At 40.6% G+C, this 25319-nt stretch overlaps 1 protein-coding gene across 1 annotated transcript; it reads left to right on the top strand.

Moving 5' to 3' along the window:
- ddx20 (DEAD (Asp-Glu-Ala-Asp) box polypeptide 20) lies at window positions 1–24893 on the top strand. The gene is made up of 11 exons (XM_059950286.1): window positions 1–248; window positions 2466–2560; window positions 3401–3569; window positions 4298–4412; window positions 9863–10005; window positions 13403–13541; window positions 14592–14650; window positions 15188–15270; window positions 19709–19814; window positions 21615–21716; window positions 23477–24893. Exons 1-11 carry the CDS (start codon window positions 47–49, stop codon window positions 24829–24831), a joined length of 2568 nt encoding a protein of 855 aa, XP_059806269.1. The 5' UTR covers window positions 1–46; the 3' UTR covers window positions 24832–24893.
- Window positions 24894–25319: the final 426 nt, after the last annotated feature.

Below are 25319 nucleotides of genomic sequence, written 5' to 3'. Positions count from 1 at the left end.
TCTCGCGAGATTTAGCTGTGGAGCGCGGTGCCTGTCCTGGGCCGACATGGCGCTGTCCTTGGGGCGTGCGGCTCATCGCATCGATCAGCGGTCGCGCACCGGGGACGTCCTGTTGACCGAGGATGAGCGGGTGGACTTCGAAGCTCTGCTCTTGACCCAGCCCGTGCTGGAGGGGCTGAAGGAAGCCGGCTTCGAGCGGCCTTCTCCCATCCAGCTGAAAGCCATCCCGCTGGGGCGATGTGGGCTCGGTGAGAGAGATGGGAGGGGACCTGGGTGAAGGTGGCAGGAAAGGTGGGCAATGGTACTAGGAAAGAAGGTGTATAGGGGAACTGGAGGTGTGGGGCTGAGGACTGGGATATGGAAAGAGATAATGAGGGGAGAGTGGGTTTGAGAAGAAGGGTAGTGTGGGGGTAGGAAAGGAAGGATGGAAGAGGCAGACTGGGATCTGGATGGTGGGCTGGGGAGGGGGGGTTTGTTTGAGAACTGTCGTGTGGGGCGGAGATGTGGCGACTGTGATCTTAAGGGGTAGGTTCAGTGGTGGAGTTGAGAGGTTAGCTTGTTGTGGTTGAAGGGTTGATGTGCTGGTTAGGTGGGGGGTAATTGAGAGAATGGGTGCTCTGGGAGTGGATGTTTGAAGAAAAGGTTGTTGGTGAGGGAGGAAATAATGATTGGGGTGGTTGAACGGACTGGGTGGTGAGGTTATGATTAGGGAGGGAAAGCGAAAGGTGAGAGTACAGATAATTTGAGCTTATGCAGGTGCAGAGGTTTGTAAAGTGCTTATTTGCAAAGTAGATTACAAATGTGGATGTAGGTAACATTTTTAAACTGGTGTAGCAGCAAAGAGAGAATATTGATTAAAGGAAATCAGTAGTTTTGAAGGGTTTTTCTGATTGTAGAAAAGTGTGATAGCTTTTATGAGGGGCCCACATTTCATCTTATGACTTAGAAGGAGCCCATTTGTCTGTATTTGTGCTGGTTCACAGGACAGTCCCACCTCCCCACTAAATTTCCCTGGAGAGTACTGTTCCCACAACACTACCACCAGGGGTGTTTAACCTAACATCCTCTTTCATGAGGCAGGAAAGCAGAGTCCAAAGGGGAGATCCAAGCTGTCATGGGGAGAAGGCACAAACTGCACAGACGCTGCTGGAGGCCAGGATCAAGCATTGGTCGCTGGTACTGTGACTTGCAGCTTGGGTGATGTGGGTTTGATCCTCTCTTCTGTATGGAGTTTGTGCATTCTTTGTGACTCTGTGCTCCATTTGCTTTGTACATCCCAAAGACATGTGTGTTGGTAGGTTACAATTGTATAGGTTACACTGTAATTTACCCTAGGTGTGCAGATAACTCTTGGGCCTGTGGAGGGGAGAAGAGTTGATGAGAAATGGGGAGAATAAAATAGGCTAGAGTGCAATTGGTATTAAAATTCTGTACTGGCTGATCAGCAAGGACTCAATGCTGAGGACCTGGTTTCAAACTATCTCAATAACTGACTCTAGTGAATAGCATGGGTGCTACATCCTCACTTGGTTTGGGGGGGGGGGGGATTAAAATTTGCACGGGATAATTGTCGTTTTCTTGCTCGTGAAGGGAGTACTTGGGATGTTATGTTGAAATTATATAAGATGTTCCTCTTTTCGTACATTGGGCGACATTTTTTGCTACTTCCTTAGCATTTGGCTTTTTTTTAAACGGAGGCCGAGTCGCTAGCTCGACGCTCACGGAGGGAAAGTGTGCAAGGGATCCGGCCGGATTCAAACCTGGGACCACTCGTCTCAAAGTCTGGTGCTGATGCCACTACTCCACTGATTAGCTATGTATAAGATGCTGTTGAGGCCTAATTTGGAGTATTGTGTGCAGTTTTGGTCACCTACCCACAGGAAGGATGTAAATAAGGTTTAAAAAAGGTATTATAGGGTAAATGTAAGTGGGCTTTTTCCACTGAGGTTAGGTGGGACTACAACTAGAGGTCATAGGTTAACAGTGAAAGGTGAGAAGTTTACAGGGAACATGAGGGGAAACTTTTTCGCCCAGAGTACTGAGTGTGTGGAATGAGCTGCCAGTGCAAGTAGTACATGCGTGCTCAATTTCAATGTTTAACACAAGTTTGCGTGGATGGAAGGCTATGGTCCGGGTGCATGGGAATTCGAAGTTTAAATGGTTTGACATGGACTAGATAGGCTGAAGGGCTTGTTTCTGTGCTGTACTTTTCTATAACTCTAATGATAAAGTCCTGGATATTGCTTGGTTGGGCTTATTGACAGTAATGGGAGCAATAGGATATTGAGTATTGTAGACCATTCCGTTATATTGCAACCAATGAAATTTGATTGATACCGATATTTTGAAAGGGTTATGGGATCAAATGTATCTGCTGTTGAACTTTTTTGAGTGAGTGTAGTGGTTTATACTTGGGGGCAATTCTATGCGAGGCAGTTCTGTTATTTGGACTTTATCTCTTTCAGATCTGATTGTGCAAGCCAAGTCTGGAACAGGGAAAACCTGTGTATTTTCCACTATTGCACTGGACTCCCTAATCCTGGAGAATCCAGCAACACAGGTTGGTGTTTGCCGAAAATGTGCAGAGATTAACATTTGTATATTTCAGACAATGGTGAGAATAGTAAGGACTGTGTGACTACAAAATTATCACAAAAGTAACTGCAATATTGCCTCAAAAGTTTGCTTGATATTGGGAGTTGGGCAGTAGGCAAAACAACTTTCTATGGAGCAATGTGATAATCGTAGACAGAAATTTACAGTTAGAAGTATCTTGACCAGAAAGATATTTTGGTTCCTATACAGAGCATTGCAGCTTAGGACTCTTCAAATGGGTCTTGGGTAACTTCTAAGTGTTTTCGCCTTCATTACCTTCTCATGTAGCAAGCTCCAGATCTTTCCCACAGGGTGAAAACATTTTTCTTCCTTCTGGTCCTCAATCAGTTAACCCAAGTCTCTACTTTCTGATTATTGACCTGTCTGTATAAATTGTATTAGGCCTTTTTATTCTGGCTTCTTACCCTGTCCTTTGCAATCCTGATGAAGGGTCTTGGCATGAATTGTTGACTGTTTATTTATTTCCATAGATGATGCTGTTCCTTCAGCATTTTGCGTGTGTTGCTCTGGATTTCCCACATCTGTAGAATCTCTTGGGCTTGTATTAGGTTTAAAAATAATTGTCATACCTCTTTTTGGATATCTTTTAGTTCATCTGAGAGTGATGGGGGGTCATGGGCTTAAGGAGTCATCTAAATGAGGGAAGCTTTAATAAGCAAGGCATGAATTACTTTCCTGTTTTGTTGGATTCTGGATCTACATACTTGTATTTACTTTCTTTTAGCCTTTTTGATTCTTGGTAGTTTAATGGTTTAATTTCTTTCCCATTTTCTGTTGCTTGCAGGTCCTTGTTCTGGCACCCACAAGGGAAATTGCTGTGCAGATCCATTCAGTCATTACAGCTATTGGCATTAAAATGGAGGGCCTAGAATGCCACGTTTTCATTGGAGGGACTCCACTGAACCTAGACAAAGTTCGTCTTAAAAAATGCCACATTGCTGTTGGATCTCCAGGTGGGCGGAATCTTGCAGAACTGAGAACAGCTTAGCAAGGATACTTTAAAATGAGAAAAAGTAGAAGCTTTTTTGATTTTGCACATAGTGTGGATTCTGAGCCTTGTAGGCCAAGTCAAATCATTGTGCCGTATTTGAGTAATAGTGCCCTTTATGAACTCATTACCTTTTTTTTATAAAAAGCTTTGTGACTTTGAAGAATTTTGTTGTCACTTTTTGTGTTGCCTATTTATATATCAATTTGCATTTAGCAGAGTATGACGGTTGCAATATTATTGAAGCATACTGTGTTCATGACCGTAGGAAAAATTTCTCATCTTAGAGGGTAGTTCTGGGCTCAGTTTAACATTTTATCCCCAGAAGTGGTACCTCTGACAGTACAACATTCCCTCGAAGCTGCACTGGGAGTGTCGGCCTGTGATGCTAAGATCTTTACAGTGGAAGATGCACCATGCCCTTCAAGATATTTGGAACAGCTGATGCATGATAGCTGCTCTCAGTCTGAATATTTGGATGCTCTAGTGTCTAAGGGAGGAGCAGCATGAGAAGGTTACTTGAACTACCTCATCTATACACTCAGATCATGGCTGCTCTGTTTTCACTACTTTTACTTGCCTCAGTTATTTCCTTATGGGAGGTGGGTTTTGTTTCTAACATGTTTTAACACTTGCAGCTTCCAATTTGGAGTGATCCCCATATTTACTGGTGAATTACTTTCCTTAATGCAGGTCGCATTAAGCAGCTGATTGAGATCGGCTTTCTGCCAACAGCCAGTATACGCCTGTTTGTGCTGGATGAAGCAGATAAGTTGTTAGAGGAGGGCAGCTTCCAGGAACAAATCAAGTGAGTTAGCACTGCCTCTCTGAGGTTACAAATATTCTTAAAGTGGTGTTCGCTTTTGAAGTCAATTGTTTAATTAATACTGATGAAGCCAGCAATCTAGCCATCATCGTCCTGTCGATAATTGGTCACCTTTGGTCACAACACCAAAAACAAGGTTTCCCTTACACCACCTTTGATGCTGCCTTTGCCTGCATCTCCATTTCCTGGACAGCATTCCTCTTGTCCTTATCTACCACCCCAAGAGCCTTTACATCCAGTGTATCATTCTCTACAGCTTCTGTCATCTTCAGTGGCATCCACCCCACCCCCACTCTCCGCTTTCCACAGGGATCTCTCCGTTCATGATCCCCTTGTCCATTTGTCCCTTCCTACTGATCTCCCTCTTAGTACATATCCCTGCAAGCCACACCTGCCCATTCACCTCCATTCAGGACCACAAACAAACCTTCCAGGTGAGGCAACACTTTACCTGTGAATCTTTTGGGCTTGTCTGTTGTATCTGGTGCTCCTGTGCAGTGTCCTTTACATTGGTGAAACTCATTATAAGTTGGGGGGGATCACTTTGTTGAAAGTGTCTGCTTCATCCCCTAAAAGCCGAATTACAGAGTTTCCCGGTGGCCAACTAATTTAATTCCTATCCCCGTTTCTGTTCCCAACTGTCATTCTATGGCCTTCTCCTTTGCTATGATGATGCTGCTCTCAGGTTGGAGGAGCATCACCCTATATACCGTATAGGTCACCTCTAACCTGATGGCATGGTTATTGATTTCTCCTTCCGGTGAGTTTTATTCCCTCCCCCTTCCTTCTTCTATTCCCCACTCTGACCTCTTATTTCCCACTCTTCTCCTTGTCTGCTATCACCTCCCTCAGGTGCCCCTTTTTCCCTTTCTCCCTTTGTCCACTTTCCTTTCCTATCAGATTCCTTTTTCTCCATTCCTTATTTTCACTACCCACCAGCCTTCATCTATCACTCTGCAGCTTGTCCTCCTTCCCCTCTCCCCAACTCCCCCTCCCCTGCCCATTTTTTATTCTGGCATCTTCCCTCTTCCTTTCCAGTCCTGATGGAGGGTTTCCACCTGAAACGTCAAGTGCTTATTCATTTCTGTAAATGCTGCCTGACCTGCTGAGTTCCTCCAGCATTTTGTGTTCTTCTGAATTTTCAGCATCTGCAGAATCTTTTGTGTTTTTGAGAAGTGTTTTGCTTTTAGGCACACATAACTGATAGAAACGTTGCAAAAGGACCCTTCTTAGTAGCAAATGGAACTTGTATGTCCATAGCTTTAAAAAAAGAGAGGAAACTAAGGACATGGTGTGAATCAGGTAGAGTCGTTGAAAGCATATGACAGAAGGGAATAATTCAACACATTGTGTTTCAAAAAGATGCTAATTCTACCTTTCAGCTTGTAAACCAGCAGCAAATCGCAATTCTTAGTGCACACGTAGGCCAATTTAAAATTCTACCAATGTAACATTGCTTAGGTTCTGTCTCCTCAGGGTCTCCCGGTCACCCTTCTGTCTTTTAGGTAATTCTCCTCCCCCTTAAGTTAGTCAGGTAGCATAGAAAGTTGGTCATGTTGCATTGAGGTATATGAAATTATGAGGGGTGTAGATAGGGTAAATACAGGCTTTTTCCACTGAGATTGGGTGGGACTACGGCCAGAGGTCATGCATTAAGGGTGAAAGGTAAGAAGTTTAAGGGGAACATGAGGGGAAACTTGTTCACTCAGAGGGTCTTGAGAGTGTGGAATGAGCTGTCAGCACAACTAGTGCATGCAAGCTCGTTCTCAACATTTAAGAGGTTTGGATAGGGATATGGAGGGCTATGGTCCCCGTGCAGGTGGACGGGACTAGGTAGTTTAAGGTTTCAGCATGAACTAGATGGGCCAAAGGGTCTGTTTCTGTGTTGTGCTACCCTGACTCTAAACAGACCCTTTTGGCCCATTTTGCCCACAAGTACATACTTGTACCATTTACCAGTGCTCGGTCCATAGTTTCTGTACCTTAGTAATTCAGCTATTCTTCATGGTACTTGAATGTTGCGAGTGGGTTTACTGTCTCACTCTTTCAGGTGGGAGAGGTGTCTTAGGGGAGACTTCATCTTCCCTCCATTTTACCTAAATGAGCTGCATTGTTTTTGCAAGTAAATTTGGAATTTATCAAAAATAAAGGCAGCCCGGAGTGAGGAGAATCAAGGGACAAGCAGTGAAATCACAATGTAGAACATATTGTTCAGAAAGTTAGCATGGCAGCTGAGCATTCTACTGCTGAGTCAGATGACCAGTTCCTACAAACTAGCAATCCTCTTCATAAACGAGGAATTCTGCAGATGCTGGAAATCTAAAGCTGGAGGAGCTCAGCAGGACAGGCAGCATCAATGGAAATGAACAAGCAGTTGACATTTTGTGCTGATCAGGACTGGAAAGGAAGAGGAAGATGCCAGAATAAAAAGATGTGGGGAGGGGTGGGAGGATAGCTAGAAGGTGACAGATAAAAGAGATGAGGCCAGAGTGGGGAATGGGGTTGGGGGGATGATTGTTTTTTGTACTGGAAGGAGAAATCGATATTCACGCCGTCAGTTTGGAGGCTGCCCAGATGGTTGCTATAAGGTATTGCTATTTCACCTCGGGGGTGTCCTCGTTGTGGCAGAAGAGGAGGCCATGGGCCTCAGAACAGGATTGTAAATCTGAATTAAAGTGTTTGGTCATCAGGAAGTTCTGCTTTTGGCAGATGGAGTGGAGATGTTTGATGTAGCGTCCCCTAATTTATGATGGCTCTCACAAATGGCCCCATCGGGAGCATCGGAGGCAGCCTTCTTCAAATGTGTGCCATGACATCTTGTACCCATCCCAGTGGCTAACCGCTTGCAACCCATTTAAGCGGCATTGCAGACAATTTCATCTACTAGCTGATTGTTGTGTAGAGTTTTGTACTGGTATCTTTTTAGTGGTATTCAAACCCAGAAGCTCTACCTTTGAGGCAAGAATGCTACAAGCAAGGCATCACAAACCTCCCATGAAAGATTTTCTCCTCCAGCAATTCACCATTTGACCAGTTCTGTTCTATGAGCAGCGGCCCAGGCTTTTGTGCTTATTTTCTTGGAATGGGAATTGTACCCTTGGTCTTTTAATTCAGTGGTAAGAACTCTGCAGAAATTATTTCTCCCCCTTGTGCCTTGACCAAATGACCATGGTGATTGTGGACTTAATATGCAGGATGAACAACAGGGTGATACCTCGTACAAAAGGGTAGCACTAGGTCTGGCCATCCAGTCTGTCGTACATGTACTACTGTTGACAGAGCAACACACACAAAATGTTGGAGGAACCCTGCAGGCCAGGCAGCATCTATGGAAAAGAGTAAACAGTTGATGTTTCTGACTGAAACCCTTCATCAGGACTATTGACAGATCAGTGGTTTGTAGCTTGCCTCCATTTTTTCTATTGTAGCCCTCAATGTCATTATCTAACAGAAATCCTTTGACCTCTCTATTAAAATATTTGTTTCTAGCCTTGAGAGAAAGTGTTCCAACCTAGGATCCATGGACACCTTGTTTACTGATACTGGTCCAGGGCATAAAACCTGTAAAGTGTCCTGGAGGTTCAGGTTCTGATTTTTGTGTGTGGTGGGAAGGGGAAGAAAAGTTAACATGTTTTCCTAACTCCAAAGTAATTTTTCTAATTTTATACTCATTTTCTTTTTATTTGACAGAAAATGCCATGTGTGTTACTCTTTCGAATCTTTTCTAAGATATTTTCCTTTAATTTTTTTGCCCGCTGGAATGTTGCCCTGATTTTTAAACACTCGTACTGTATCAATGAATGTCAGGTCTGCTTGGATTTCACAAACAATTTTTTGAGACTATTTCTTTGTCTTGTGCTATCAGTCATTGTGTTTATGATCTGTCTTAAAGATTTATTTAAAAATAATTTTCTAAACATCTCATAAGCACTTGAAATGTAGCATGGGTAAAAAAGAATGTGGAAGGAGTAATTGGACAACTCTTTCATAGTTCAGTTCAGGAATTGGCCACAGACCTGTTGGGTTCTGTGCCAACCATTAGTGAGTGCATTCTCTTGTGTCTCCAAGACTTGGTGTCTGGCCTCTTATAGAAGCTAATGCCTTTAGTTTGAACGCCAATACATTTGTCAGTTCTTAGCTAGAAGGTAGTCTGAATTAATTGGATTAAAATCCAGTAGATTTTTACATTCAACTAGTCAGACCAGCTGTTCGGTTTCAGTCATGCCCTAGTGCTCCATCAAATCCATTAATTACAGTTCTCCAGACTATTCCCGCTTCTGCCTCCAGCATTTGTTTATTGGGATTGCTACTGTTATCAGCTGTGTTGTCTCAAAGCCACAGAAACTGTGCGTCTCTTTTTACACACACATATTTGTTTACACAGGTTGGTTACTGCTTGATTAGACTTAAGTGAATGTTTGAAAAAAAGCTGTTTAACTTCAACAGTGGAGATCCTCTACAAATGAAGCCATATGTCCTATGCACACATGCTTTGCTTTACTGAAGAGTGACAGTGCTGGTGATGACATTTCTGAAAGCTTATAACCTGATTAAGTGGTTCTGCATCAACTGCCACTGGAGCATTCCTGTGTTTTTAACTCTTACCATTAATTCAAATATTTGAGCATGCATGCTGATGAACATCCTGATTTGTACAGGTGACAGTTGTATTTACCTACTGGATGTGTAAAGTCTGGTCTTTGCCCCAGGCATTCCTACATTGTTTCCTGATCACCACTGCCACTTCAGGAAACTAGTTTGAGACATGCTTCAAAATTACCAGCCAGAGGCCAACTCTAGGACTGCTGATAGAAGCCTCAGGATCATCTACTTGCCTGGGCAATTGGGGCCGATGAAGAGAATTGTGGGAACAGGTTGGGAGAGGGAGGAGGCATATCAGGGCAAGTTTGACTAAGCTAAATTTTTACCTTGTTCATTGATGAGGCATATTGCTGCAGACTTCCCTCACCTTGGGATTTAGATCAGCTGCCAGGGATGCACTTGCAACGTTTGCAGGTTTCACGATGAAGGGTCTTGGCCAGAAATGTGGTCAGTTTACTCTTTTCCATAGATGCTGCCTGGCCTGCTGAGCTTCTCCAGCATTTTGTGTGTGTTGCTTAGATTCCACCTTCTGCATATTATCTTGATAAAATAATATTAAACTCCTTTTGACGGGGGGAAAATGCATAATGAAATAGAATTTGAATTACTTCTTGACTTCCAGTACACTCCTACAGCATAATTTGTTTTAAAAAGTTTAAATGTTATTCACTTCTCAGTTAAAGTTTAATTTTATTAAAATAACTGTCAATGTGCCTAAGTTGCAAACCATAAGAAGCATTATTCTGGGCTGGGGGTGGAGGATGGAGTGCATTGAGCTAACGCTCTGCATCAGAGAGGTCTTTGAGCATTTTGTTTCTGTTTCTGTACAGTTGGATTTATTCCTCTCTGCCACCAAACAAACAGATGTTGGCATTGTCTGCAACTTACCCAGAGTCACTGGCCAAACACTTGTTGAGGTACATGAGGGATCCCAGTTTCGTCAGACTGAATCCCACAGATCCAGCTCTCATTGGTGAGTTTTTTTTTAATGGCTTGAGGTGTAATGAATTCAGTAGAAAGCAACCGGTGTAAAGTTTGGAATTCCAAGCTGAGTACAAGGGAGAATAGCTAAGTGACGAATCAGCGTCCTACTGTGGTATTTCTTTTCATTCTCTCCAACTCCCCATTGTTGGAATGAATGCAGCACTTCTGCCTTTTACCTACTCCAGTCCTGAGTGGCCGTTTCAATTCAACTTAACAGATTCTGAAATGGCAAGTTCATGCCAGCAAATTTTCTTGGCTACAGAATGAATTGAGACATCATACAAATATTAAAATAACGTTTAAAGGGTGTTGAACCAGTGTAACTTTCTCAGCATCTTTCATGCTGATTGGGGTGGAGGGGTGTTGATGCACAAGCTGAGCAGCAGAGAGATCATTGCTCATCTGAAGTGTACATAGACTGTAAACCTTTGAGCCAGTTCCATCAAATCATTTCATCTGGTTTTTAAAAAAAATTCCATTTATCTGGTTTGGTTTCATCGGGTACCATGAATGGAGAGAAGCCATAACTGCAGGGAGGTGTCCAAAGACTTCCATTGGCTATCTGTCATGATGCATTAAGTCTGAAAGCCAGGGACATGCTGTTCATGATTGTATGCTTAAAGGCCCCAACACAGATTCTTAGCATTTGAAATATGGGGTGATGATTTTTAAGTCCATGCCTGGAATTGTTGATAATTCTCTTCAATATGTTACTGAGTTGGTGGAAAATGAACCTTTCCAAATTGAATTTATTCATCGCATTACCATATCGCTGAATTGACATTTCGCTGCCTAATGAATTATTTTGTGAATTTCTTGAATGCCTCTAATTTAGTGGATGTAACAGACTTCCCACAAAAGGAATGCAGTGTTAATTGCCGTTCCTATTTTAGTTCTTGTGGTGGAATGTAGGCTGCGATAGGGAACAAACTCCCACCTCTCCTCTGATTAATGCCATGAGATTATTAGCAGCAACTGCAGCAGATAAGAAGGACATGTCTTTAATGTCTCTCTTCTGAGAATGCAGTAATCAGTCCAACACTGCACCAAAATATTAGCTCACTTGGAAGTGATGGAAAAGTTATATTTTTCATTTTCTCATGCTTTAGCCTTGTTCTCTTGGCTATGTTGCTGGAAGCTACCTACTTTGAGTATGGTTTTTGTGGAAGGGGAGAGGATTGGAGAAGACCAGATGAAGCAGGTTAAAGAGCCTTTTTCATAACAGTCCCTCATTTGATGGGTAACATTTAAATGCAATTTGTCACAAGTCAAGTTGGTGGATTTTCCACTTGTATGACAAAAGCATTGCAAGTGTGTTTCTTAGGCTACAACCACACTAGACAGGATAATTTTGAAAACGCTGGTTTCGCGTAAAAATGATAGGCGTCCACACCAGGCGTTTTTGAAAAACCTCCGTCCACATTAAAATGGGTATTTGGGCGAATCTCCTCCTCCTGGGCATGCGCAGGACACATCTTCAGAAAAGAAGCGATATGTTTGGTGTCGAATCTCGCCGTGAAAGACTGGGTTTGTCCAGTTACAGACTAGAAAAACTTAAAAGAAAATTGCCAAACGATGGACAGCTGTTGGCTCTCACGCAGGAGGACTTAAAACTTAAAAAAAACAGTGTTTGGAGGCAGCCAACAGGGAGTTCACGGGCAGTATTGGAAGCATTTCCTACAGCCATAGTCTCTTCACCGATGAAAGGGATGACAGCTACAATTAAATGTAATAAGGCTTGTTACTGGGCAAAAGTGAAATTTGCTGTTAGCTCATTTGTTTGCCTTTTGTCATGTCTTTCTCTATTATTTTACTGTATTTAACATGTGCGATAAAACAAGTTACTGTGCAAAAGTGATTTCTATTTTTACCTGAGTAAAAGTGAAACTTACAATTTTTGTTTCTTGGCCTTAACTTTTTCACGTCTATGCCTAGTGAAAGCTACTACTTAAAATGTCATTTTGGAATTAGTGAGAATTGCATCTATTGAATGTTTGCACAAGGAATACATTAATAAAATACCTTGTTAAATGTAGAAAACGTGTCTGCATCAGTGTTATCTTGTATTTCCATACAATATAACATTAGGCTGTAAGACATCTATTGTGAAAGAAGTACTTGCATAAATAGGTAAACCATCTTCATACAAGCAAGGACAGAAAACAGGGCAAAGTGAGTATACTTATTTATTCAGTAAGTTATGGGTCAAAGCATCTGGTGAGTACATTTCTAACTCTTCTGGCCTCAGTCTCATTTCTGTCTGTTCTGAAATTGTTAGGTTGTGTGGGGTGTTGAAATTCTCTGTCATACTGCAGAGCTGCGGTAACATTCTGCCCAGGGACAGTCTTCTGAAGCTCATTGTTGTTGTGGCGTTGGAGGTTGCATTCAAGAAAACTATGAAATGCCGTGCTGCCACTACCATCTGTTCTGGCACGTCACGACAGCGTTTTTTAAAAAGCTTCGGTTACACCGTACACACTACACCGGGAGTTTTCAGATTCAAACACTCTGGAGAGTGTTTTAGAAAAGCTTCATTTTTGGGGGAGGAAAACGCCGTTTCAGTGTGGACGGAGCGTCAAAATGAATAGAAAAAGCTTCTGTTACGGATTTATCCAGTCTAGTGTGGACGTAGCCTTAATCTCTTACCCATTGTTTTCCTGCAGTTCTGATGACAGTTTTGTGTCCTGAAATAGTTCTATGAGTCCCTCTAGTTGCCAATAGTTAATTCACAAAATTGTTTTTCTCAACTTTAGTTACCTCTTGACAGGGTATCTGGAAGATGCTGCATGCTGCTAGATTCCAAAACTAAAATAATTGATCAACTTCTTTCTGCAAGTGCTTATTACCCAACTCCAAGGTCTCCTGCAGTGTTTGTAACTGATGCTATTAAATTATTATTCCAGCCTTTAAATATTTATTCCATTTATAATACCATATTATTTCTTTCATAGGTTAACTAAGTGATACCTATGTTGGGCACAATGTTAAAGGAGTGACTCTAAGCATTTGTCATTTCTTCTGTATTTCACTCTGTAATTCGAGCATACTGGAAGAAAATTAGTTGCGTACTAATGTAATTTAATCTTATCTGAAGTCTTTTTCAGCCTCTTAATATTTTGCCCTTCTGAGATTGGGTTTTGGCTGAGCAAAGCATTTGGAGCTGTAAAACACTGGGGTCAGTGCTGGTGCTTAGAGATTAGTGAGCAGAGTACATTGAAGCGATGAATTAAGAATACTTCAGACAATTGTACATCAATCATACTTGTTGATTTAAGTTTAACTTGTATTTATTGTTAATGCTGTGGATCCAGTCATTTTTTTTATGTGGCCACATTGAGTTAAGATGGTATTTGCTTTAATGCTGATTAATATTTCTCTCCCAACAGGGTTGAAGCAGTTTTATAAGATTGTAAACTTCTACCCGCTTCCACACAAGATATTTGAAGAAAAAGTACAACATTTGCTAGATTTGTTCAGCAAGGTCCCCTTCAATCAGGCCCTTGTCTTCTCGAATCTTCACAGTAGGTAAGTGAATGTGTTTGATCTTCCTCTTTGTGTGGTACTGTCATGTATACAAATGGGCTATTCCTTCATTATTCATTCATCTGTGATTCTACTGAATGGTGGGGCGGACTCTCCTCCCACATTACTGGGTGGGAGATACAAATTTGTGTCAGGTTATTTAAGTAATTCAGATGTTCTTTGATAATTTTTTTTACTTAAATTTGAATTACAGTAACTTTTGGTATAGTAAAACCGCAGTAATCCAGAACTTAACACGTTATCAATGCTGAACTAGGAAATTTTCTAGACTCAACACATTTTTAAATTTGTTTAAATTTCTCGGTGGATTAGTTAAGTCTTAAAGGCATCGCAAGGTACAGAACCCTTGCCATTTTACAAGGTGCGTGAGAAAGTAGGGTTTGCTGTGTTGCAAGTCAACTTGGAAGCTGTAGCCTGAGTGATTGAAAGAAGAAAGTAACAAAACCAGAGACCCTGATGAAAGGGAGCAACAGTAAGGGAACGGGTGCTGAGGTGAGTGAAAGGGGCAAGGGAGTGTGAGAGCCAAGGCCCTGGTGAGTAGGAGTACAGCAAACATTACTCCGAGCTTGGTATAGAACCAACAGATTTATGAATTGTTGGATTGCAGATCATTGGGGTTTTACTGTGGCCAGATTTGGAGGTTTGGCAAACATTCAAGGCTTGGTATGTTGCTGAGAAGTAGGTTATATGAAAGAATATTGCAGATTGTGCTTTAAGGGAGAATGTTTTGTGGGAGAGGAATCTGAAGCCATATTTGAATGGGAACGTCCATGCTCTGTGGGGTCTGTTCTTGTCACAGAATTTACCAACAAAGTTATGTCATTGGAATATCCCGTTGCTCTTAATGCCCCATCCAGTGTGTTAATATATACTTTATTTTTGATTGGCCGTTTTGCCTCAGTTTTCATTGTGCTTTCAAAATTAAAACTTTGTACAATCAATCTTTTAGTACTTATGTGCCTTAAGTCAGATATTACTATAAGGTCTTTTTAAATGTTACTGATTTTTTTTTTGGTTTTCATGTTTGAATAGAGCCCAGCGTCTTGCAGACATTCTCACCTCAAGAGGGCTTCCTGCAGTCTGTATTTCAGGTGGGTGAGCATGGTTTAAATATATGTAATTAGTTGTTTATTCCAAAATCTGCCAATCGGAATATGAGTCAAAATCCAAAGCCCCATCTGATTTGCTGTTCCTGAAATTTTGGCAACTTCAAGAGGGAAGGAGAAAGTATTCTGGTGTAACGGAAAATTATGCTAAGGGTCATTGACTGTTTAGAGCTGTGTTCTTTGGTGGGTAAAATCATAGTTTGAATTGGAGCACGTCCTTGCCCTGTGCCCATGTGTTTTTCACCAGGGAGTTAATATCCAGGATGGAATATTCCTCATTGATATTGAAATAAGATGTCACCTGCTCTGTATGTGCTGTTCAGATTAATGTAAATTAATACTGTGTATAGCTTTGTTGAATTATTGAATTTGAGTTAATCTGATTGATGTGCATTTATTGGAAGGGCATAATAAGAATGCAGATAAGTTGTAATGCTGTAAGTGTATTGATATGTACAGTTCATTGATCCACAGCTTTTTTGCTATTTTGCATTCATCCAGTTTTGATTTTGCTTTTATTAGGTAGTATGAACCAGAACCAGCGCCTTGAAGCTATGTCTAAACTAAAACAGTTTAAATGTCGGGTCCTCATTTCAACTGACCTGGTGAGTTTTCTAGATTATTGAGAAGCTAGGCTTGTGACAGGGACACATCCTACTACCAGGGACTTGAGTCTCACTAAATTAGCATTTATTATTTTAAAAGCAATTAGATTGATTTAACTGATTAAACCATGAGCAGCTCAGTTGTGGTCTGCTTAGTAGCTGCTGTGTTCACTCAGTTAACAGTCCCAAGGTATTGGGGAGTTAGGTTGAATGTGGAAGTTCGAATCAGAGTGAACAAGTTGTGTTTCTCTTAGGCTCCTTAGAGTAATACAGCACAAAAATAGGCTTTCTGCCCAAATTGACCTAGATGTCAGTCTGAACTATTGCATTTGTTGGCTTTTCATCCATATCCCTTAATCCATGTCCCTGTTGAAGTGTCTTTTAAATGCTATCATTGTACCTCCCTCTGATAGCTTGTTCCATATATACACCATTTTCAGCATCAAACTTGCTCCTCAGGTTCTTTTTAAATCTTCTGCTCTCACCTTACTTCTCACCTCTCGTTTTTGGTTCCCTTTTCTTGGGAAAAAGACTGCCTGCATCCTATCTATGCCCCTCTTGATTTTGAAAACCTCTGAGGTGACCTATCAGTCTCCTATTCTCCAAGATGTCCTAGCCTGCTGGAATTCTCAGGAGCTTTTTCTGCAATTTCTTTCAGGAAATAGTGCACAGTTGCAAAGGCAGAACTAGTATAAAATTCGCACTGGCATAGATATCATTAAGAATAAACCTCTTCATGCCTGTTTCTGCATTGATGTATATTCTAAATTGGTTATCCATTTACATATCATTGTTGGTCATTCTGCTTTCTTCTTTAGGTATTAGTTCTACAAATGCATTGTCTTGGCCACCTGTTGGAATGTTAACTAGAACTTTGTTAACTTGTATTAGAGGTATTATTTTTTTTGTGTGAATCAAGTATTACTCCTAGTTTTATCACTTGTTGCCACACAACTTAGGACTGAAAATTCTCTTTATATTGTGCATTTTACTGTCTTAGGGAGTTCTTGTATGGTGTATAGTCAGTTCTCTATCAAGAAATATGGCAGTCAAATTCGATTTAGAGAAGTCTCAAATTTTTGTAGTGGCCATGTTATTTATGGTTGATTGAGGAACAGATATTGGTGATTTCCCAGTTCCTCTGGAATTAATGTAATTAATTTTTTAAAATGTCCATCTTGGCACAGAATTCTGTACATTGTTCTGTGTTGAACATCAGAAAATGATTTGCATTCCTAACAAAAACAATACGCTGATTGTTGATGCCTGCAGGTATTTTGGTCAAGGATGACCTTTGAAAGTGAACTTGGTAGCAGGACTCAGCAGGTCAAACTGCTTATTAGTTGTGGAACACAAACTAGCTTCTCTCACTGGACCATGTTTACAAAGCTCATGAACATCCTCTAGTGGTGGCTAGTGGTTACACTAGTATTTATTGCACTAAAAATAATTTTATTCTGTCGGCTCTTCTGGCAGAAGCATTTTGTGGGTAGAAGGGAAGTTACGTGAGAGAAGTGCTCCAAGGAAACTTTATTTGTGACATTTTGGGCACAGTTGGCTTCAAATAAAGTACTATTTCAGCAAGTTGACCTTATCTGTCCTCCCTACCCCCCTGGATTCTAGTACTACCATCTTTAAATGCTCATTTGTTTCAGCACTGGTACAACAAAGCCTTCAAGATCAAGGTCAAGGGGTGTATGTGAACAGCACTACCAATATGCATCTGATCCTTGTTGGATGTTTGTTCATTTATTGTTGGTGGGTTAAAATCTTGGAAGTTCCTACCCACAGTAATCCTTGAAAGAGTGGCTTCATATCCTGGACACCAGACATTAAAATGCATAAGAAACAAAAATGAGCTCCTCCATTTCGTAAAGTTTTTAAAAAATCTAATTCTGAAATGCACTCTACTACTTGATCCTAATGTCCCTTGATTTTATTTTCTCTAAAAGTCTTCCTTTAAAGTACTCAGTCCTTTCTCAGAAGTTACACAGATTGCTGCAGAAGATTCAGAACTGGTATGTGCATAGGAGACAGGGTAGTAGTTGAAGGGATTATTCATGCTGGAGGTCTGTAATTAGTGGTGTTCCACAGGAATCTGTGCTGGGACCTCTGTTTGGGTTGTATATAAATGACCTATATGAAAATGTAGATGGCTGGGTTAATAAATTTGTGGATGATAGCAAGATTGGTAGAGTTGTGTAAAGTGTAGAAGACTGACAGAGAATACAGTGATATAGATCAGTTGCAGATATGGGCAGACAAGTGGTAGATGCAGTTTAATCCAGATAAATGTGAGGTGTTGCACCTTGCTAGAACAAATACAAGGAGTAAGTACACTGTTAAGGGTAAGACCCTTAATGTAGCTGAGCAGACAGATCTTGGGATCCAAGTTCATAGCTCCATGAAAGTAGCTACACATGTCAATAGGGTGGTTAAGAAGGCCTGTGGAATGCTTGCTTTTAGTTGAGGCATTGAGTTCAAAAATCAAGAGGTTGTGTTGCAACTTTATAAAACTGTGGTTAGGTCACATTTGGGGTATTTCATACTGGCTGTAGGAAGGATGTTAAGACTTTGGAGAGGGCGCAGAAGGGATTTACCAGGATGCTGCTTGATTTAGAGGACATGTGCTATCCTGAGAGGCTGGCAAAATGGTTATTTTCTTTGGAGTGGCAGAGGCTGAGGGGAGATCTGATAATTGTTTATGTGTGAGGCATAGATAAAGTAGACAGTGAGTATCTTTTTCCCAGGGCTGAAAAGCCTAATACTAGAGGGCATCATGCATTGAAGGTAAGGGGGAGTAGGTTCAAAGGAGATGTGAAGAGGAAGTTTTTTACTCGAGTAGTGGATGCCTGGAATACACTATGGTAGAGGCAAATACATTAAGCAATGTTTAGTTAGGACCATGAATGTGATGAAGATTTTTCTATGTTGCTCCAGATTTCCAGCATTTGCATGCAGTCTCTGTCTTTTTCAGAAGTTGAAAGGTTCATAATGAAGTAAAATTTATTATCAAGGTACATGTATGTTATCGTATAGATCAGGGGTGGGCAAACTTTTTGACTTGTGGGCCACAAAGGGTTCTAAAATTTGACAGGGGGGCCGGACCAGGAGCAGATGGACGGAGTGTTTTGGTAATATACCTCATAAGAGAAAATAAAATATCATGGGATATGTAGAAAACGTGCTTTAATTTCAATTGAAAATAAACAAATGCATTACAACAAAATATCTGTCTTTGAAGTCCCATGGTATTTAGCTATTTATTGAAATGACTTTTAAAACACTGAAAATTAAATGAATAAAATACAGCTTTTTTAATAGTAACAGTTATTATTTTAAAACACTGAAAATTCTGTTATCCTTCAAGATATTATCATCATCACTCTCCTCCTGACTGTCTTTATTTCAAAAACGGTAGGAGATGCAGGTCTACTTGTCCTGCTCCTTCTTATTCAATTGTCCCCGTGCCAAAACTCAACAACGACCAGCACAAGGACAGAACAGTGACAACACGCCAGTATGCGGAGCGCGTTATTTGATCTGGAGCGCATTTTTTATTTTGAGAACGTACGTGCACCTGCGCATTACTCATGTCCATCACTTAACAGAAATGACATGTAACATGTAAGGCTTATTGAAAAAAATATTTTCAAATGTATTTTTTACATAACACAATGAAGAAACTTATTTTTAATTTCAGTGGGAACAGAGTTGTTGGTCTCCCTTTTTAGCCAGCACATCAAAGTCTGGATTTAGTTTTGTTGTGGCGATTCTCAGGATGGATCTGAGGTGTTGGTCAGTTAACTTGGATCTGTGGCTGGCTTTGTTGATGTTCATGACGCTGAACGCCTGTTCACACAAATAGGTCGAGCCGAACAAAGAGTAAAGCGCAAATATGGAGTAATACGCTGCACCTCAACAAAGGTCAACGTATATAGAGTGCATCATCTATTGGGAAAACACCAGAATTGCGGGGAAAAAACGTTAAGGTTTATTAATATAATTTCATCAAGTTCTGCGGGCCAGATTAAAAAGCTTAACGGGCCGCATATGGCCCCCGGGCCGTAGTTTGCCCATGCCTGGTATAGATTCATTAAGGTTTATTTTCTTGCAGGCATTTAGAGGAAAATAAAGAAATAGGACAGAACTTGCAATAAATCTATACATAGACTGACAAATAACCAACGTGCAAAAAAAAACCCAAATTGTTCAATTAAATTTTTAAAAAAAAAATATGATACTGAACATGAGCTGTAAGGATGCAGGGTTATAAACACCATCCTTTCTGGAAATGCCCTTGTCATATGAATGTCATCTGACTTGTTGATTTTTTTTTCAATTTTATATATATTTAAATTTTATATATATTTCAATTTTATAGCACCAAACAGTATTTTACATGTGTATTAATACTTCCTTATTGTACTTTTTCCAGACCTCCAGAGGAATTGATGCAGAAAAAGTAAATTTAGTTGTTAACCTTGATATTCCTCAAGACTGGGAGACATATATGCATCGAATTGGAAGAGCTGGCCGGTTTGGTATGATTTTACCCCAGTTGGGTTATAAACTAGTTTTAATTCGAGTAGTAGAACTGTCTCCATGCCTTTCTATTGATGTTTGCTTGTATTTTTCACTTTTTCATGTAGATGAGCTGTAGCTTTCTGAAATTGCAAAAATGGGGTGCATTATGAAAATCTAGCTGTAAACTGGTTTGGGGTCTTCTGAAATGATGAAGTAAGGGGACATTCTGATTACTACTTTTAAAGCAAAAAAAGTTCTGTGCAAACACAAAATGCTGGTGGAACTCAGCAGGCCAGGCAGCATCTATGGAAAAGAGTACAGTCAGTGTTTCAGGCCGTACTGCTGAAGGGTCTTGGTCCAACATGTCAACTGTCTCTTTTCCATAGACACTGCCTGGTTTGCTGAGTTCCTCCAGCATTTTGTGTATGTGTTGCTTGGATTTCCAGCGTCTGTAGATTTTCTCTGGTTTGAAAAAAGTCTGTTGCTGTAAAAAGCTCTCTTTCTGTAGTTTATGCTCAAAGGTGTCTAGTACAGATAAGCAAGCAAAAAAGTTGAAAACCTAATTAAGATAAAGAAAATGAGGTTTGGGGAATGGGCAGAATGATTAGTGCATTGTAGCTGCAAGGGCTGGGTTCATTCCTGAATTGTAGTGCTGTCATTACGGATCTGTTTTCCCCCTGTGCCTACAGTGTATGCTTTTCAAGTTCCTCCCATATATAAAGGTGTGTTAATAGATGAATTGGCTACTGTCCAGAATAGCTTAGTCATAGAATTTTATGGCACAGAAATGGACCCTTTGGCTTGTATCCCTCCTGGACCATTCCTCATGATTTTATATATCTATAAAATCGCCCCTTAAACTCGTACCCTCGAGGTGGAAAACAAAATCCCAACTCATCGAACTCAAGTCATCTGGTGACACACTCGTGAATCTTTTTTGCACCCTTTTCACTTCAATGACATCCTCCTAATAGCTATACAACCACAACTGCCCACTCGTGAAGGTATGTGGCAAAAGAACCAAAAGGGTTAATATATATGTGATAGTTGCAGGATTACAGAGAAATAAGGAAGAAGGAATGTGAGTGGGATTACTTTGCTGGAAGCTGGCATAGACTTGGTCAAGTAGTCATAAGTATTGAGTAAATTGTAGTCATTAAAATACTGCTGCCTTGGAGGCATGTTGAGAAGTAACATTAAGCTATCACAATAGCTATCTTGCTCAAAGATCACAGGTGGTGTTGGATTATGGTTTCCCTGTATGTAAAAGAACAGTAACCTGAGGAGAGAACCTGCGGCAAATCCCTAAATAGAAAATGGAGCTTTAGGTTTTTTACCTCACTTTCTGCACCTGGAGGTTGGTTTTCATCATAAACACTTACTACCTTTTATGATGTGCAGGTGCTAACTTACTGTACTTCAGGTATGTGAATCATGTCTGTGAAAATACTGTATGGAACCAGTCTGACTCGCACACAAAAGGTATGAATTTTCTTCATACCTGAACTGAACCTGTCACATAGTTGAGTCCCCTTAGACTTGAGTCAGGTAACCATGCTCTGCAGGGAAGTGCCTGCTGGGGAAGGTGTGCTGTAGGTGTTGAACTAAAATTTGAAGCTTTTCTATTTGCATGATCTTGTACATCATGTTTACAAATGGCGGAATGATTACAAGCAGCCAACTAGACACCAGTTAATTTTAACATGTATCCTTATAATCCATTCCTTTTGAAAAATGGAAGCAATAATTATGAGGTGAAATTGCATTTAATGAAAACACCAGGAAAAACTCTTCAATTTCTTTTGCTGTTTATTCAGGCACTCAGGGTATAGCAGTGACGTACTGTTGTCGTGGTGAAGAGGAGAATGAGTTGGGATTGATAGCACAGCGCTGTAATCTTCAGCTTTTGCCTCTCCCTGGTAAGTGAAGATCCTGTTTTGATGTCTATTTATCAGTTGCTAAATTATTCATGTCTGTACTAACATTTTCTGAAGTGGACAGTGCTTCTGATTTCAGTTGCATGAGAATTGCTCTAAAAACTACTGTACACTCACACACTGTTGTTCTATACATGAACCTTAAATTGTGAATTTTTGTCATCTTGCCACTTTAGATATGTTTTACATCACAATGCTTTAGTACTGTTTTGTCCTAAAATAATATAAAATGCTGCAAAAACTATAGTGCTAAATCATCAGAGAATTTTACTGTAAATCGGACTAGAACTTCACTCCACTTGTATATAAATGTAAATAAATGAGCATCTTTTCAGTTACTTTGCATAATTGAAATAAGATCTACAGAATATTTTATGACAGATGGGAAAATACAGTACACTTTATGGAATACATTTGGACCCAGTCATCACCTAAAAACACTTGAGGGACTGAGGGTGGGCTGCCTTGCTGAAGGCTGATGGGACGCAACCTGCGAATAAAACTGCATTGGACTCCCACCATAGCAAATACATTTGAGTTTGAAAAATTCTTATGAAATTGCTTAATATTCTTAGAAATGCTTGCCAGTTGCATGAGATTTCTAGATGCATAAATAAAGGATGAACCAAAGTTTATAAACTGATCTCCTGGAATATTACTCAGAATAACTTAATTTTGTTTAGTAAATACAAGAATTGGCATCTTGTGCGGTTCTGAAAGCTGCTTTTAAGTAATAACTTCTATCTATTAATTGGATATTATTATACTAATGTAATGTCGGTGAGATCCTTTCATGATTCCTTGCGTGCACCTGAATTTGTTGCTCCTCGTGACCAATATCACTTAGTTATGCTTCCAGTCGTTTTGAATAGTCTGGAAGCCTTCTCTGGATATGTGTAGATAAGGCTACCACCTCTACAGTCAATACTTTAAACCCTTCTCATTATATAAAGGGCTCTGTCTGACCACTCTTGGGATTCTAGGTAAGAGCCTTGGAATATGAATTCTTCCATCATTTCTTATAGCACAGAAGTAGTCCATTCAACACTGAGTCTGTGCAAATCTCATTCTCCCACTGGTTTTTTCCCCTATACTCAGTTCTCCACATTCCCCTTGCACACCTTCAACAGCCCACGCTACCACCCTAGTTGTGTGAGTTACTGGTATTCTGATTCAACCACGATTTTCTACAAATTTAACATCTGCTTTTCATTTGTACTTTAAAGATGGGGACAATGCGCTTTATCTTAACTAATTGGTTTGCTCCCTTCACCCCATTTCATTCCCACCACCACCCTCCCGTGTGCTGTGAGGCTTTCTTTTCCTAAGGAAACGTTGCATTGCTTCCCTAGTTTTCTTCTGTTTGTACTGCACCTTGTATGGGTATTTGTTACCTTTTTTAATTTATCATCATTGTGTTACATCGTCCAACCCCCTATCAATATATGTGAACAGAATTTATCCCAAAGTTAACCTTGTGTAAATAGAATTCCATCCCAATTTAATTGGTGGAATTGAGTTAACTGAAATTAATCCATTTCCACCAGTTCACCTGGGATATCATCCATATTAATTCAGCATCATTTCCTTTTGGTAATTGTGTGGATATTGTATAATTGGACTCCACTACCATATTTGCTAAGCACTCTGCTCCCCATGATGAAGCTTCCATAACACAAGCCTGGAGTATTTACCAGGGCAATGCAAAACCTTTACAATTTTTTGTTTTTTTTTAAAAACAGATCCGATTCCATCAGGATTACTGGAAGAGCCGACTGATTGGGACATGAATGGTAAGGCACAAGGGGCTGAGAATTCAACCCTTGAAAGCACAACACCATCTTTAAAAATAGAACCTTCAGTTACTGCAGAGCATCAGGCCATGGACCCAGACCCCTCGCCACTGTCCACAGTTGAACTTACTGGAAAGAAGCTCACAAACAGAAAGGTTCAGAAATCAAAGAAGATTCCAACTGAGAAAGAACACCAGCATCTACTTAGACATAGGACTCCAGAAGTCAGCAGTGGTTATGTACCTGACAAGGACATCAAAGCTAAAGTGCAGTCAAATCTCTGTGACAGTCTGCCCTGTGAGGGGCTCCAGTCATTAACTAATTCGCCCAGCATCACACTTCAAGAGAAGAAGGTTTTACAAGAATCACTTCCAAAAATTGCACCCTTAACATTGTTTAAAAGGAGAGTGAAGCGTGAGAAGAGGTTGTTGAGTTTCTTAGAAATTGTGAAGGGCTATGAGAGCTTTCTCACCGAGCGGAATGAGAACCCAGTAGAAATAGTACGACAGTGGATGGGTTTCCCTGGTGTTCTGAAGGAGAAATTGCTCAATGAAGGTGAAGAGTTGGGGGGCCCTGAGCTGATAACTTCGGAACAGATGTCTCGTGAGCAGAACAGTAAACTGTTTTTAAGTAAGAAGGATATGATAAATTTGCAAAACTCTCAAAAATGGACTGAGTCATCTGTGTTGGATAGGCATGAGCTCAGTGATTCCAGTTCCAGTAGAAGCCCCTCCACAAGAAGCAGGACCAGCAGCAGGGAATCGTCCACTGAGGCTGAGGTGCCCATGGTTGCAGAAGTCTCACAGGAAGACCAGAGCCCCATGACACTGGAGTCTCTCCACCCAAACCAGAAGAGCTTTCCATCTTTCCAACCACGTGGCAGGCAAGACGAGTTTCCATATCGTGTATGTTCTGATTCATTCTCCAACATACCTTCCGAGAAGCAGCTTAAATGTGATAGAGGATCGGGACATAAAGGCACCAGCCCTGGAGCTTGGCCCCTGAAGGGTGATATGAAAAAATCAAAAGGTGAACCCAAGTTTGTACCAACCAGAACAGCCAAAGTGCCTAATGTCACAGAGGCGAGTGACAAGGACACATCATTCCCTTACAGTGAAAGTGGGCACTTGTGGTCTGCTGATTCTGAACATTCATATGATTACTGGAAGGCTTATTACCGTTCCTGGCAAAGTTACTATGCTGCAATTGGCTATCCTTACTATGGAAGCTCAGAGAGAAATTCTGATTGGTTGAAAGCTTACCAGATGAACTCTGTGTATCTTAAGGAACTGTTTAAACCATAAATATTTAGTTTTGTTTGCAAAACTTTTTGTCCTGTAGCTAAGCTACTACAATAAAGGTTTTGCCTTCATCTGTTTTGGTATGTCTTACCTGCGACAACACTATGGTTTTCAGTAAGAAAATATGAAGTTGGTCAGTTTTTACAAAAAAGACAAACAAACTTCTAGGGTTCAACAAACCTCAGCATTTGGAGAAAGTGATATATGTGGTACCAGAGGACTGGAAGATAGACAGTGTTGTTCCACTGTTTAAGAAAAGCTCTTAAAAATAAACCAGATCGATGAGCCTGACATCAGTAGAGCAAAAGTTGTTGGAAGGTATTCTAAGGGATTGGATATATATTTGGATAGACATGGACTCACAAAGGCTAGTCAGCGTATTTTCATACATGGTAGGTCATGTCTAACCAATCTTAGTTTTTTTGAGGAAGTTACCAGGGAAGTGCATGTTGTCTACATGCACTTTTGCAAGGCATTTGATGTGGCCTCGC

This window comes from Hypanus sabinus, chromosome 25, assembly GCF_030144855.1.
Source record: "Hypanus sabinus isolate sHypSab1 chromosome 25, sHypSab1.hap1, whole genome shotgun sequence".
Lineage (NCBI taxonomy): Eukaryota > Metazoa > Chordata > Chondrichthyes > Myliobatiformes > Dasyatidae > Hypanus > Hypanus sabinus.
This window is presented reverse-complemented; position numbering and strand designations above follow the sequence as displayed.